The sequence below is a fragment of the Anarrhichthys ocellatus genome, unplaced genomic scaffold (genome assembly GCF_004355925.1).
Source record: "Anarrhichthys ocellatus isolate YVR2014 unplaced genomic scaffold, GSC_Weel_1.0 scaffold849, whole genome shotgun sequence".
NCBI lineage: Eukaryota > Metazoa > Chordata > Actinopteri > Perciformes > Anarhichadidae > Anarrhichthys > Anarrhichthys ocellatus.
Genome location: NW_022280823.1, coordinates 1,293 through 17,508, shown reverse-complemented (window position 1 = coordinate 17,508; position 16,216 = coordinate 1,293). Strand labels below are relative to the sequence as shown.

The 16,216-nt window shown below is 41.9% G+C and overlaps 1 protein-coding gene across 2 annotated transcripts in view; it reads right to left on the bottom strand.

Moving 5' to 3' along the window:
- Positions 1-68: 68 nt before the first annotated feature.
- Positions 69-16,216, bottom strand: part of LOC116377062 (dedicator of cytokinesis protein 3-like) — a 17,403-nt gene continuing 1,255 nt past the window's right edge. The window contains exons 2-16 of one of the 2 annotated variants that reach the window (XM_031838600.1): positions 15,524-15,584; positions 15,129-15,276; positions 13,761-13,849; positions 12,737-12,862; positions 10,198-10,322; positions 9,650-9,812; positions 8,702-8,808; positions 8,057-8,228; positions 7,746-7,843; positions 6,914-6,997; positions 6,475-6,575; positions 6,012-6,093; positions 3,465-3,635; positions 2,913-3,092; positions 69-770 (exon numbers count right to left, since the gene is read on the bottom strand). In XM_031838600.1, the coding sequence (XP_031694460.1) occupies positions 561-770; positions 2,913-3,092; positions 3,465-3,635; positions 6,012-6,093; positions 6,475-6,575; positions 6,914-6,997; positions 7,746-7,843; positions 8,057-8,228; positions 8,702-8,808; positions 9,650-9,812; positions 10,198-10,322; positions 12,737-12,862; positions 13,761-13,849; positions 15,129-15,276; positions 15,524-15,584 (1,917 nt within the window). In that variant the 3' untranslated portion in view covers positions 69-560. The remainder of the gene's footprint in view (positions 771-2,912; positions 3,093-3,464; positions 3,636-6,011; positions 6,094-6,474; positions 6,576-6,913; positions 6,998-7,745; positions 7,844-8,056; positions 8,229-8,701; positions 8,809-9,649; positions 9,813-10,197; positions 10,323-12,736; positions 12,863-13,760; positions 13,850-15,128; positions 15,277-15,523; positions 15,585-16,216) is intronic. The other variant, XM_031838601.1, reaches the window with a different exon arrangement.

Below are 16,216 nucleotides of genomic sequence, written 5' to 3'. Positions count from 1 at the left end.
CACACACACACACACACACACACACACACACACACACACACAAAAAACACACAAAAGACATGTATTTGCATGTGGTTTTGATGCTAGTTGTGCCTGAACATGGGCTCTGTGGCTCAAACAGTTGTAAGCGGTTAGCCTCAGAAATAGGAAAGAAAACTAACATGACTGAGTGATTTATTATTTGTGTTTGAATGAGTTAACGGTATTTTGCATGCAGAGTAAAGAGCTGTAGAGCTGATATACTTTGATGAATATTATTAAGTAATACATTAAGTAAAGCAGATTGAGGCCTAAATCTATTGTTCAGAGGAGACACAGATTCACAGAGTTATAAATACATTCTGCCGAACATAAGCTGACATCGTATGTGAAGATTGTAAAGTAGTAATAATAACAATGATACTACAGAAAGATTTCTAAGCGTGTTGGTGACACTGTCTACTGTTTCTTGGATGTAGCAGCTCGGAGTAAGACGAATATTTTCAGGTGCTATTTTGAAAGATTCCCTCTCATTTGTTTACCAACATACTCACTTAATAAAGAACAAATCAGAAGTAGTTCTAACTAGAACCTTCACCTGGGAAAGAGAAGAGCCTGCTGTCCACCGTCCGGGCGATGGACTGCAGTTTGACCACGTCCATGGACTGTCCAATGTGCACCGTGGACGGCATGCTGCCCAGAGTGCCGCGCACAAAGTCTGCCACTTCCTGCACCGTAAACATCTGCAGCAGCTCATCGAAGATCGCCGGGAACGAGTTCAGCAAAGCGGCCTGAGGAGGACGAGGGAGAGAGGAAGAGGATGAGATGTTACAGAGGAGGAGGGCGGGAGTGGATGCTGGGGAAAAATAAAGTTAAAAAGAGAGAGAGAAAGATAAAGGGTAGCGAGGTTAATAATGTGAGTTTCTGTGAGAAATGTGACGATGACTTCAGTCTGCAATAAAACACAGCAGATCAGAGGTGAGTTAAAGTGACAGTGAAACATTGAATTACAAAATGCCCAATGACTGAAAGATTTCATCACACACATAACCAAAGAGCAACAACAGAATGTTGGGTCATTTTACATTTAAATGCTCTATTGTGTCATTCAGTATTATGTTCTGAAATGAAAGTATTGCATTTTGTAATCCAGACGTTCACCAGTTGAGTCTTTTAAAAGAGAAACAGAAGAGCGGGCAAATTTAATTCATCCATTCACAGACAAGAAATCGCAGCAAGTTGAAAAATGAATATTAAATTAGAGAAAGAAAAATTTTTGAAGAAAAGGACAAAAAAACGTTAGATATTTATCTGATATTAAGCAAGTCGTTAAAATTAAAAAAGGCACAGCAACAAATCTGATCGGAGAAGAACACAGCACAAAAAGGACAATGCAGCAGATACGTTATTTAAATTTTAGTGCTCTGAAAAAATGGTTCGGTTGTCTGTTTTCAGTTGTTGGACTCGTAGTTCTCTGGCAGAAGAATAATTGTTATGAAACAATTGATGAGGTTTCAGGGGAAGTGTGCGTTTTCTTGCATCGTAGTTGTGCTAATAGATTATTTTTGCTTGGAAAATTACTTAATCAATTTTCAAAAAAGTTGTTGAGTATCTACTTATTTATTAATCATTTCAGCTCTACATGAGAGTAAATCACCTCAAACTACATTTAATATAAAATATCTATGACCATGACGGCTTTAGCTTGTGACTAGACTTGTTCCCGTGATGGTGCATGACTGGTGAACTTTGATGTTTCAGCATACGTTGCAGGTCATCATCTATCTACCTAAGAGAAACAGAGGAGGTTATTTCTGTGATCTACTCTGTGAATAAGCAGCGACTCGTCAGAGTGTGAAGTGATCTACTACCAGCGACTCTTCAGAGTGTGAAGTGATCTATTAGCAGCGACTCTTCAGAGTGTGAAGTGATCTACTAGCAGCGACTCTTCAGTGTGAAGTGATCTACTACCAGCGACTCTTCAGAGTGTGAAGTGATCTACTAGCAGTGACTCGTCCGTGTGAAGTGATCTATTAGCAGCGACTCGTCAGAGTGTGAAGTGATCTACTAGCAGCGACTCGTCAGAGTGTGAAGCGATCTATTAGCAGCGACTCGTCAGAGTGTGAAGCGATCTACTAGCAGCGACTCGTCAGAGTGTGAAGCGATCTACTAGCAGCGACTCTTCAGAGTGTGAAGTGATCTATTAGCAGCGACTCTTCAGAGTGTGAAGTGATCTACTAGCAGCGACTCGTCAGAGTGTGAAGTGATCTACTAGCAGYRACTCGTCAGAGTGTGAAGTGATCTACTAGCAGCGACTCTTCAGAGTGTGAAGTGATCTATTAGCAGCGACTCTTCAGAGTGTGAAGTGATCTACTATCAGCGACTCGTCAGAGTGTGAAGTGATCTACTAGCAGCGACTCGTCAGAGTGTGACGTGATCTACTAGCAGCGACTCGTCAGAGTGTGAAGTGATCTACCAGCAGCGACTCGTCAGAGTGTGAAGTGATCTACTAGCAGCGACTCGTCAGAGTGTGAAGCGATCTATTAGCAGCGACTCGTCAGAGTGTGAAGCGATCTACTAGCAGCGACTCGTCAGAGTGTGAAGCGATCTACTAGCAGCGACTCTTCAGACTGTGAAGTGATCTATTAGCAGCGACTCTTCAGAGTGTGAAGTGATCTACTAGCAGCGACTCGAGCTGTGACTCTGATTGTAACAAGGTGAATGGTTCAGAAACAGCAATTACAGTTAGAGGACGTTGGGATGAACGTTGGAGGTAAGACTGAGCAGTGAGTGTAGCTGGTGTCAGGGCATGGGGGGGCTGATGCAGGATCACAGCAGTGTGTGTAACTTTAGGCTCTCAAACAGCTAAATTAGGATTCTGGGCTTCACACAGGGAACGGGGTGCTGTGGTATTCATCCCGACGTCTACTTACTGACAGTGGAGACGGCCGCAGAGCGTTGGAGCTCCAGGCCTGAGTGCAGTTGGCTTGCCCGCCGCCAGGAGCCTGTCCTGGGGCGGGGGGCGGGGCTTGGCCCGGGGCGGGGGCTAGTGCTAAGGAGGCGGCAGGCCCGACGCCGGGGGCCTGATTTGGGCCTGGACAAGGCTGGGAGCCCTGTGATGTGTGGGTGTGGAGGGAGGAGACCCAGGAGGAAAAACAGGGAACCGAAGGGTGGAGCAAAGAATTGTGGGAGATTGAAAGAGAAGGTGAAGGAAGGAATCAAGGAAAGGTCCGAGGTACAAGTAGAAAGAGGTACATAAAGGAGATAAGAGTCAGATTAAAGCAACTAAAAGGAGATGGAAAATATTCTAAACTACAAGCAGATGTAATTAAATATTTGGATTAGTCTTGTCTAAACTATAAAGACACAACAAGTACCAGTAGCAGCTGTTAAAGAGGAGATTACTTATATTTTCTTTAAAAGAAATAGAATGATTAAAGAAAATTAAAATCTGTAGAGCGTCTTCTCTTTGTGCGTTTTCTCACCTGTGTGAAAATGAGGGTCTCTGAGTTGCGGCTGTCCAGGCTGAGGACGAAGCGGATCGACTGAAAGAGTTCCTGGACGCCGGTGCGAAACTGCTCCTCCTCCATACCACAAGTAGCCCGAGAGTAAAGGATCCGAGACTGGATGATGAACTTAAACAGATACTCCAAGGCCTGAGGGGGGACGTCAGTTTGTGTGAGAGACAGAAATAAGGAGGGAGAATCAAAGAGAGAGACAAAACAATAAGAAAAAATATAAATATTTAATTTACAAATAAACATCCCCAACATAAGTTTTCATTCTCTTATTCACTGTTTCTATCTTCCTCATTTCATTCCAGGAAGACACAAAAAGTTCAAAAATGTATCAGAAAAATTGGATATATATCCATTATAGACACGTTCAAGAGTGAAATGTTCAAATTTGATCAAACAAAAAGTGCAGTAAAGTCTCATTTCTACTATCTTGTATTTATTGGACACCATCAATATATTTTAATTGTAAATGTTCATTTTAAACTTATGTTGTTTTAACACAACTATCAACTAAAGTTACTCAACTGCTCAATGTCAAAATGTATGAGAAGAAATAATTACCTGTGAGTTAATTAAATGGTCAAATAGATTCAAACACGTCAGTGACGTTTGATTTTTCAAAAATAATAAAAAACAAAACTTCACCTAGATATGCCAATTTTCAGATACATTTGATATTTGTACAGTGCTTTACATATTAAATCCAAACAGAAAACACAAAATAAAAGCTGAGCAGAGAAGGAATTGTTCTTCACTTCCTAAAAGGGTGAATGAGTGCAAACTTTCTACAAGACAGAGACAGGCGGACACAAGCTGAAAGTCGTAAAATACGAATAACTAGAAATACTGCCTCACGGTTGTATGCCTCCAACAACCTTTCAAGTTGCAGTTTCATCCATGTCTGTCCAGACTCGTATTATATACAGCATGCGTTGAAGACTTTGAAGGAATCTATTAAAAGTAGTGCTGGGCAAGTTAACGCATTAATTTCGCGTTAACGCATTCATTAATTAACGCAGACAATTACTTTATCGCACGTTAACGCATTTTTTAAATTTATTATAATCTTTTTTTTTTTTTTTTTTTTAATTGAAAGACAAGAGACAATACATATACATAACAACAAGAGGATGACAAGAACAGTGGGATAAAAGCCAGCAAACATCCTATAGTCAGTAATTTTAGTGCTGAAATTCACGGTAAACGCATTTAAACGGCACAGATCGGGAGCGAGCGAAGGACTTTGAAAGTTAGTGGAAAGATTAACGTGAGACAACATCCGGTTTCTTCAGACGAACATCCGGTTTTCAGAATAAGATGCCAACAAAGTATGAATTATATTCACATTAAGTATAAAACATGCTGCCTGCATCTCGTGAACCAAATGTTATTGCCCTTTTGTTCATATAGCAGTACTTTTAAAATAAATGTGCGCAATACACTACTTTTGAATTCATTATTGAACTTTGCCATAACAATGAGATTAATCGCGATTAAATATTTTAATCGTTGCCCAGCACTAATTAAAAGATATTACGGTTTTGTTTTTTGTCGTAATTAGCAAATTCATTCTTGAGTTATGGACAGAATCCTGGTCACAGTGATCCTGATCTTTGACCACCACATTATAATCAGGTCATCCTCGAGTCCAATCGGAATTCCCTCCAGATGTTCCAGAGATATACCTAAGCCTAAAGACATATTCACCAGTGTGGAGGCGTAAAGATATCTTAGACCTGAACCCACAGCTGCAGCATGTGTCAAAACTATCCTCAATAATTCACACCGTCCACTTCTACATGACAGCGTGACCCATTTGAGACTGATGAATATTTCAAAGTGCTGAGCAGCATTTGTCTGCTGAATGTGGGACATCCTCTACATCTGCTTTGCCTAAAACACTAATGCAGCTGTGAATGTGGTGCGAAATGTTGATGAAGACCTTTGGTTGATTCTTACATAAAACATTGTGCAGATGAATTATTTCATAGATTATCAGGGGAAGCATTGGAATATGAATCAAATCTCTACATCTTCTTGTTGAAGGGAACAAAGGAAACCCTCTTCCAGAGGTAGACTGTGTTTGGTTGGATGGTTGCCCTATGAATGTTAAACGCCTTTAGGAGAATAAACTTCCCTTCCCTCTTTACCAACTGATACATTTTAATGAAACATATTGGGAAAACAACATTGGATAAAAAGCCTAATATGCAATGTTGTAACATATATAAATGTACTTGTTTTTTTCTAGCAGCTGGTGGTTGTATAATGTAAAGTGCAATGAGGGTGAAGGTGTTGTACTGTCCCCTAGTTATTTCCAGTTTATGGGACCGTAATGAATGGACATCAACCACAAACACTATGTAGTAACTAGCAGCATTAACCCGAAACAGCTGCTGTTGTTTAACTCAGGTTAAAATAATCTAACTCATCAGACGGAAGAAAGCGTGTGAAGCAAGAAGAAGTCGTTCATGACGTTTGTGGTGGACCCACAGCTCCATCAGTGGCTCTTACCCTCATTGCTTCCTGTATGTGGTCCTGTCGGACCACCTCTGCAGAGCGGTCCATGTACCACTTCAGACAGCGGATCAGCTCTCTGAAACAACGGTGGTAAGTTATTACACTTGAGAGTTTCTTTTCTTTTTCTTTTGCAGAAGAGACAATAGAGACCATTTCTCTCTGTTATGTTTCAAAATATAAGACTATCTCCTGCTAATATTATACAATAATGTAGTTATTTATGTGCATGTAATGTATTTGAGAGATTGAAGGGCAACACTTCAAACGGACAAAGAGCTCTGACATCAGGGGTGTTGGGAGGATTAAGGAAATTAAATTGAAGGGCAGAAAATGCCATTTTTGAGAAGAATCCATTGTTAAAGACACACATACACGCACACACACACACACACACACACACACCTGCATACCTTTTAAAGTGAGTGTATTCGAGGACAGTTTGGTGTAAAACACTCACTTGTAAGCCAAAGCGCCTGCAAAGTGCTTCTGGATATACGTGTCCATCACCGGCCTGAAGTGGTAATATTTACTGTCCCTGAGGAGGTTTATAATGAACACCTGAGAGAGAGAGACGTTAACATAATAATCAATGATTGGTTCACATTAAGCATCACATGAATATAACATTGGCTTTGATGGCCCGGATCAGTGTGTCTGAGCCTTTTTACAGTGTAACTTAATGTTAGTTAACTAGCAATCAATCCATTGGATTTGCACTTATAGTAATGTGATGCTGCCCTGAGACTGTACTGTTGAGATAAACCTTTTTAAATGTCTGTGTGTCTGTGTGTCTGACTGTGTGCAATATGCTGCAGAAATAAACCAACTGACTGAAGCGGACAACGTGTCACGTCTGTTATTGACTTTCGTTCACAGTTGCTTCTCTGTAGACGCACCAATGACTGGAACACCAGCGGTCCGTATTTGTCCGTGTTGTCGTCCAGGATGGAGAATAATGTGTCCAGAATATCTTGTAGAAACTGTCAAACACACACACAGCGAGTGTTAATGCAGCATACAGGCTTCTGCTCTTATCAGGTCTGACTGATGAAGGATTAAAGAAAGAAAGGAATAACAAACAATCCTTCACCCAAACAGGTACAAAACTCTTCTGTATTTTGTGGATGTAGCATACAAACATCATCATATACTAACTAACTACTAACTCACTACTAACTAACTACGAACTAACTACTGACGGCGTGTGGGGGACTAACGGTCGAATTGTCAAGATAAATGTAAAAAGTAAAGTACAGTCTGCTGTCAAGTAAGAAAAAGTTCACATGAAAGTATTTCTCTTCAGTGTGTGAGACACTAAAGTTAGACGGCCGTCGCATTCTTGGATAACGACCGTCTCCAACTGGGTTTTTTATCAACCAGTGAACAGGAAGTGACCATATCTGGACTGAGGAGGAGTGACGTAGAGACGCCGTATACGTCTCTGGTAGAGACCTGTCAATCAGCGTGTAGCCCCGCCCTAAAGCATCCCCTGCTTTATGGTCTGTTTGACTCTAAATGGACCATAATGTACTAAATGAACATCATGCCGTGTTGAAGAAGACTTGAAACTAGAGATTGAGACCATAAACTCATGTTTACAATGTTTACTGAGGTAATAAATCAAGAGAGAAGTAGAGTCATTTTCTCATAGACGTCTATACAACCAGAGGAGTCGCCCCCTGGTGGACACTAGAGAGAATGCAGATTTAACACATGGTGTGACCTCACCTTGACTATCTCCTCTCCGCTGACGTGTCTTAGCCGGCCAAGGATGTCCATGACCCGGTCCGGATGGGCCTTCCACTTCAGCAGAGCCAGGAGGTCCACTGGAAGACAACAGCAATGTCAACTACCAGAAAAGACACAAACTACAACGTGATATGACACCAGAGAAGCACTGGATCAGACCTCCTATAGTTCCTTAACAACACCAGGGTCCAGAATCCACACACCAACATAGATAACAGCAAAGCTTTACTTGTTTCTTAAGTGTGGAATCAGTCTCTGGAGAGCAGACTGCTGCTGGATCAGCTGCGTACCGTTCTGAGTGAGCTTGGTGGAGGAGAGCTGTGTGGAGATCCAGAAGGTCTCCTTGGCGCTGCGCTGGAAGATGAGGCTGGAGGGGATGCTGGGGCAGCTGTTGAAGTCCTCTTTGCAGCAGGGCAGGCCCAGGTAGAGGGCGTGGTTACTGAAGGTGGTGTTCTCATCGCACTGAGGATGAAGACAGGGACAGAGAGTGGAACATGTTACTATCAAGGATTCTAAAACGATCCCTCTCGCTCTGTGTCCCTACTGGTGACCTCACTAACATCAAGAACATAACGGGAACACGATACAGATGCACATGTTAGGAAGGCTCACGGCCCAGAACCCTGTTATATTAACTTCTTCACTGCGGTTACGTATTGTAAATAACACTACATTTTGACAGTTTAAAACAATGCACAGAGATCTAAACGATTCATTTCACTTCACTATCACAACGGAACAACGTTCTATTCATGGATATTTGTAGAAGTGTCTATATCAGTAATTTAGAATCTAACTGCAAAGTTTGTGCAGAAACTTCCTTTAACACGTTGGTAAAAACCGTCTCCAGTCTGCTGGGACAAAGGTGTGGTGAAGGTCTGTGGCGAGCAGCGAGGAGGCAGGAAGCGAGCGGTAACACAACGAGGACGTCTGACCTTGTAAACGTAGAGTTCGTGGCTCTCGTCTGAAAGAGTGGTTCCATCCTCCCTCATCAGAGGACTGAAGGAGAAACCAAACAGCTTCTTCTCTCCTTTGTCCTTCGCTGTGGAGTCCAGACGAGACCGAACAGGGACAGAGAGACATGAACAGTTAGAGGAGGACGACACAGTGAGGTTAGTGGGAGGCTAACTGTCTCCTGGCTTTGCTTGCTTCAAGAGCCTGGTGATGAAAACAAAGTGAGAGATTGGGTTGATAAGGCAGATATGACATATCAGCTGGTATTGATTTACATTTTACTCGTTAAATACTGTGAAGATAAATGAGACGATGTGGTTAAACTATTTATGTCAAATTACCTCAGCAGCATCTTGTGTAGGAGCCAGGTGTAGCCTTTGTTATTTTTGTGCACTTACGGTAATTGAGTCATGTGGTGTTGACATCAGCTGATCACAGTTTAGTTTTGTGAATGAAGGAGAGGGAGTGAGAGAGGGAGTCTTATTGTTGGTTTATTGCTGTTTAATCAACGCTGTTGATCACCTGTGAAAGTCTTTAGAACATTTTGAATGTGTGATTTTCAGCACAAGTTTGTTTTTCCTGCAAAATAAAACGACAGAACCCAGCCACTGGATCTTTGAGTTATTGACGGTCAGCGGCGCCGCAGGTTTTCCTCCTCTACTCAGCCTCTCGGTGACTAACTTTAAGTTTCAGATAGCCACCTATAGCAACCATGGTTACATTTAAATTATCATATCTTTGCTCAGAAGTCATTGGTCAGTAAATTCTTCTAAAATGAAACAGATCAACAAGCATTAACACGAGCACAAAGCTGCATCCATCCCACACAGCAAGTCTTCTTCTCACGATGTAATTAACTCACGGCTCATTCTGTAATAAAGCGTCTGTAGATATGAAGGAAGCGTGGTTAACCTCCAGCAGATACTCACTGGAGCAGTGCCTGAACTCGAAGCGCAGGTGGGACCCTCTGAAGCGGTCGATGGGGATCGGTAGCTTGATGACTTCGCTCCATCGAGGGCTGTTGTTGTGGTAGAGAACGAAGGAGCGGTGCTCCGGAATGTGGGGTTCACCTGAACCCAGACTGATGCAGTCCTGCAGAGACGGGCACAGTGCTCGAGTCCTTTGCTTTACAAACATCACAAGCAACATGAAAACATCTTCAGACATAAGAGACGCTGGCTTGAAAAAATTGGATTCATGGTCAGAGTTTAGCAGCTTGATGGAGGCAGGAACAGACACTTCTTCTTCCTGTTGGTTTGTTCTCAGAGAAGACAGGAAGTGGATTTCTGTTTCATGGCTCAGTATGGACTCATAGTCCTTCCTTTAGAAATGAGTCCTAAAGCTCAGAATGAGTCAGGATGTTTCCACTTCCTGTCACCTGACTGATCGTCTGGTTTATGAAGGACTTGCTCACGGGTCAAGGACCGTCTCCTGTGAGTTGGTGTTTCTAAAGGATGGAGGCAGCCAGCTTCCCTACCTTCAGGATCTCTCCATCGGCGTACAGAACGTAAACGGTGACTTCGATGTTCTTCTGAACGCTCTTCCCTCCTCTCTCAAAGTCCCCTCGCTCCAGCGTCAGGTACAGGTCGTTACGGACGTCACCTGGAACATCAACAGACAGACAGATAAAAACCTCTCAGTCTGCGTCACGTCACACCTGAGAGATGCTATCAGGGCTCAACGTTAAGCTTCTTCTGAGGGTTGAACTCGCCGGGAGACAAACTTACTTTTCTAAAATAAATAAATAAATTAATGAATAAATAAATAAATAAATTAATGAATAAATAAATAAATAAAAAAACAGAGATTGGAAAGTTTATCCTAAATAGCCGTGGTTATTTGCAGAAAAACACACAATTCTAATGATTAGGAAATAAATGATTGTATTTTTCTTTAAATATTTGCTTCAATAAATTCAATTAACATTATTATTTTACTGAAGTATAATAATGTGTTTAGAGCTCGTGTTAGAAGTTAAACAGCTCATAATTCATCTCTAATATCTATTTTATATTCATGTGAAAACATCTCCTTCACACTACTGGATTTATTCTAGTTCATCACCAAAACTACATTTTACAGAACGCATCATAATGAGCCTCGTACGTTAGCTGTTAGCTCATCTATCAGCAGGACTGAGCTACAGAGGGATCAGTGCTGTTGGTCACTGTGATTCATCTGAACAGTATGATGGGATGAATAATAATTTAATATAACGTTAGCTCTGTTATTAGCCAAGCAGGCCTGTGCTGCTAACAGGCTGCTGGCAAGAGGAGAGCTACGCTAACGTTAAATAATGATTTCAACGGGTTTTTTGTTGAAACATTTTCAGGTATCGGCGACTAAAAAGCATTAATGCATTAAAGCATTGATCTGACTGAATATCTGTTTTGTGCCTCGTTGGACGACTGCATGAGTCATCCCACTCGCCCCAACACAGAGTTTAATATGGAATTATGAAGCTAACATGCCAATGATCTGTGTCACCTTCTGGATATCTGATGTATAAAACACAGACGGAGGCTCTGACATACGAGAGTAATGACCCGCGTGAACGTGGTTGGATCCATTCATCACCTCAGATCGTCCCGTTAACGGGTCGAGATGGGAGTTCAATACTCGCTCCATCACTGCCGAGGGAGGCTGTGTGTGTGTGTGTGTGTGTGTGTGACATGCATTGTTAATGTGTGTGTGAAAAACACTCCTGCATGTTGTACGTGTTGCTGTTTCGGTTTTAGAGGACAGTTTGAGGGTTTCTCTCTCTCTCTGAGATTCGTTGATTACACAGAACACGTAACGTATCTTTGAGTGATGTCATCATTCTGTATTTAACAGCTATGAGACTTTGTGCTTCTGTTTATCTGAATATGCTTATAGCTCTTAATTATTGCAACCAACAGTCTAAGGCAACTCTTTATTTTAATAAGCGTTATTTAATAGGTAATAAGGCCGTTATAAGCTTATTAAGTGTTAATAATAGCATTATAACATGTTTATTGTTAGATTATAAGCACTCTTAAGGAACTTAACAGTTTATAAACTGCTAAAGAAGAAGAATAAAAGCTTCACGAGTTCCTTAAAATAGTTTATAACAGCATTAGAAACACATTTATAGTTTAACTTAACTTACCTTTTAAACCATTGTTAAACATTTACAACGCATGTTTTTGCTTTATTAAGATTAATACATACTTTATCATGCAGTTATTAGCAGTACTATGCTAATAAATGAAAACGTAACTTATTAAGGTAAACAAATCCTTTTTTATGCACTTATTAACAGTTAACTCTTAACCTTAATAATGCAGAGTTCCCGCTTTAGCAGAAAGCATAATTAACTGCTAATAAATGAATTGTAAAGTACGTATTAATCTCAACAAAACAATGAAAAAGCTGAAGGCTTAACAATGATGTAATCGGTATGTTAGTTAAACTCAATGTTTCTGTAAACTTATTATGAACTATTTAGTCTTTTATTAACGTTATTAAACAGCCTATAAACACATGTCTTATAAGAAGTTATTAATAACAATAAACATGTTTATAATGCTGTTATAAACATGTATATAGACTTATTAACATATTATAATATGAATATGTTTATACAGACTTATAAGGGCCTTATTAACTATTTAATAATAAAAAACACTGACAAGTCATTTATTTTATTATTTATTTTACAGAAGCTGCAAAATGCAAAACTGCACGCCCAGATAAAGACTCGCGATGCACAAACACCTGAAGGAGGATTAAAGGTAGGTTGTAGTATTATAATGATACGAGGGAGGAAACACGTCTTCATCATCGTTCACTGGTTTAGAGGCTGAGAGCGTTCAGGTGAAGTCATCATCGTTAAGGTTCATTAATCCAGAAACACATGAAGACTAAACTAATGATTCAGACTGAAACTCTCTCACATCTGCCTGTAAAGAACATTGGTGCTGTTATAGTTATTAATACCAAAGCAGAGAGATTATATATACGTAGTGGAGACTCGCTACCTGTGGCCGACTCACCTGGCATGATGACATCAGGGAAGCCCAGTTTACGCGTCATGGAGACTCCTCTGCTGAAGATCAGAGGGTTCTCTCTGCGGACCGCCTCCATGTCACCTCTCAGCAGCTGGAGAGAGATGATCAGACCTGAGGGGGGGAGGGAGGGAGAGAGGAAGAGAGAGAGGGAGAGAGACAGAGAGGGAGAGGGAGAGAGACAGAGAGGGAGGGAGAGAGACAGAGAGGGAGAGAGACAGAGAGGGAGGGAGAGAGAGGGAGAGAGGGAGAGGGAGAGAGACAGAGAGGGAGAGGGAGAGAGACAGAGAGGGAGGGAGAGAGAGGGAGAGAGACAGAGAGGGAGAGGGAGAGAGACAGAGAGGGAGAGGGAGAGAGACAGAGAGGGAGAGGGAGAGACAGAGATGGAGGGAGAGAGACAGAGAGGGAGAGGGAGAGACAGAGAGGGAGAGAGAGAGGGAGAGATAATTCAGAGGTGAGCAGCACAGAGGTGGAAGTTAAACAGGATGTTGTTCATTCTGAACTCATCTATTGTCTGTTCATCCTCAGAGATCTTCTTCTCTTTCTCTCTCTGATTATGTTTTTTCTCTGTTAGTTTGTTGATGGAATACAATGACTTTGGTTTGGTGATCGGTGACAATAAAGATACTGCAACAATAATAACATTATTTAAAAATAGAAAATATGAAAATGTCCAACAGAATATGTTAAACAGACAAGTTAAGAGTACGTTAACAGAAGTGTGTTATTACAGCGTCATGTGTGAATGTGATGAAAGACTCGATTATTTATTCATGTGTTGTTGTTTTAGTGAACTCAGAGCACAGACTCACCTTCTACCACTAGAGGGCAGTATACGTGTATTTAAACCATAGATGTAGTCATATTTACCTTCATTCATTATTAACAAAAATGTTTTTGGTTTAAAACAAAAGAAGAATAAAACCCATGATATTTCTGTATTTTTGTTTTTCCGATTAAACGGTAATCAGACTATCAAAGCGTACACGGGCCGAGGTTAAAGCGGTCCTACCGTAGTTGGTGCTGGGAGCCGTGTACTTGGTGCTGGACTTGCGGATGATGTTGTCATGGATCTGGTACCATTCGTTCTCATTGTTGCACCTGGTGAAATTAAAATACGGGAAGAAGGTTCAGAAATAGTGATTCAATCATCAAGTAGACCCAGGACGTACTGCTGGACCCGCTGAGGGAAGGCGGCACGGGAGAACCAGAACCAGGACTGAGAGGGGCAGACTGTCAGACCTGCTGCAGTAACATGAGAGGGTTTCTAAAGAGAGTCTGGTGCTCAGAGACACTACCACTTTAGTCCACAGGGGGCGACAGAACCAACACAACATGAAACTTGCTTGTAGTAACTTAAACAAATCAGATGAGTAGAGGAGAGTTGTTGTCGTGGTTGTTGTTGTTATTTAGTCGCTGGTAAACGTGAAGAGTCGACTCGTCGTACGACCGCAGAAAGATTTAGTTTAGTTCAACAGTTTACAGTCACGTCAACATCACGAAGAGGAGAACAGAGAGGAAGAGGAGCCGCCTCTTCCTCTCTGTTCAGCTCAGGCTGCTGTGAGGCAACACACACACACACAGACACACACACACACACACACACACACACACACACACAGACACACACACACACAGACACAGACAGACACAGACACACACACACACACACACAGACACACACAGACACACACACACACACACACACACATACAGAGACACACACACACACACACACACAGACAGAGACACATACACACACACACAAACACACACACACACAGAGTTACATCATGTTGAGTCTGTGAGCACCAGAGGGCTCCTACAGGCAAGTCTTCAGCCGAAAGGGATTCCCTAATGTCTGCCGTCAGCTGTGTGTGTGTGTGTGTGTGCGCGTGTGTGTGTGTGTGTGTGTGTGTGCGTGTGTGCGCGCGTGTGTGTGTGTGTGTGTGTGTGTGTGTGTGTCAGAGAGAAGAATATGCTGATGGCGTTACAAGACTGCAGAGACAAAACAGTGGAGCATCTGTAGTCTGTATGTCTCCATCTCTGCTCTCATTTACATAATTCAATGTCAGAGAGAGACAGAGAATAATAACACACACACACACACACACACACACACACACACATATATATGTACCCTATATATTATATATACAGTATATATATATATATATATTTATTATCTCTCCTTATTTAACCTTCTGGTCGTCGTCCCTCTTTGACTCTTTACATTCATTTTAACGAGCCTATTTTCCTCTGACAATAACAATAACATGTTCTTCTGAAAACAAGACGTCATCACAGATCACTGTGTGTGTGTGTGTGTGTGCGTGTGTGTGCGTGTCTCTGTGTGTGTGTGTGTGTTGGAGCCACCTACGTGTAGACCTTGAGGACGAAGTCTTTCTCCTCTTTGAGCTCTGCGATGGTCTGCAGCACGTCGCTCATGGCGAGGACGGCACAGCCGTACGGCCGGCGGTACTGAACGTGAGGAGGACCCTTCTTACTGTCGTTCAACAGCATCCGACCTGCAGCGGGACAGTGTGTGTGTGTGTGTGTGCGTGCATGTGTGTGTGTGTGACACAACATTCAATCAGCAGCATGAAAACATCAAACTGTTTCTGAGTTTGGAAGCAAAACAGAAACACATGAGAGGAGCAGAAGCTGTAAATATTTGCTGCTAGTTATTTTTGACTTGTCGTTATTCATCTTTAATCTTCTTTTGTCCTGTTTGATTGAGGTTCCTTCCTTTATGAATCCTGACTCCGGTCTCACCTGTTCTGATCACCTGGGAGACGATGTAGAGGTCTCTCTTCATGTCTTTGTTGCTCAGGTCCTGCAGAGGAAACAAACAGGAAGTCTTAATGAGAGAAGATTTACTGGAGATTTCTCTTTTGATTTAAATACGTGCTCAAAGCACAGAAACAGTTTGAAGAAGCAACTTTATCCAACATTCATCACACCGTTCATCTAACAGAGGATATCTGAGACGGTGACGCTGAAGAGGAGCCTCACAAACGAGCAGGATGTTCTGCAGAACTACAGGAGCTCACAGGTTCCTCTGGCTCAGAGTGAAAGAACCTTTTATCTTCATGTTCTGATTCTGACGGCATGTTAAACCGTCACAGCTCATCTCTGCTCGCCGTCGTCCTCTTACACTGCTGCTCTAAGCTGCAGGTCTGTCCACTTGTGTCCAGATGCATTCTGGTCTACGGCCGCTGATATCGCCTCATGGAAGTAAAGGAGACGTTCCAGAATAGTTCTGCATTTGGGATTTGTTCTGGAGATGTCAGGCTACCAAAGCAGCATCAGAGTCGTAATATTGGAACAACCTGAAGAGAAGAGCTCTGGTGGAACAGCTCACGCCACAGTAACGCATGTCACAGGTTTGATTCCCAGTCTCTGTCTCTACAACTGTCCCATAAACATGTAAAACCCTGAAGAAGACGCTTATCGTGCTGAAGAAGA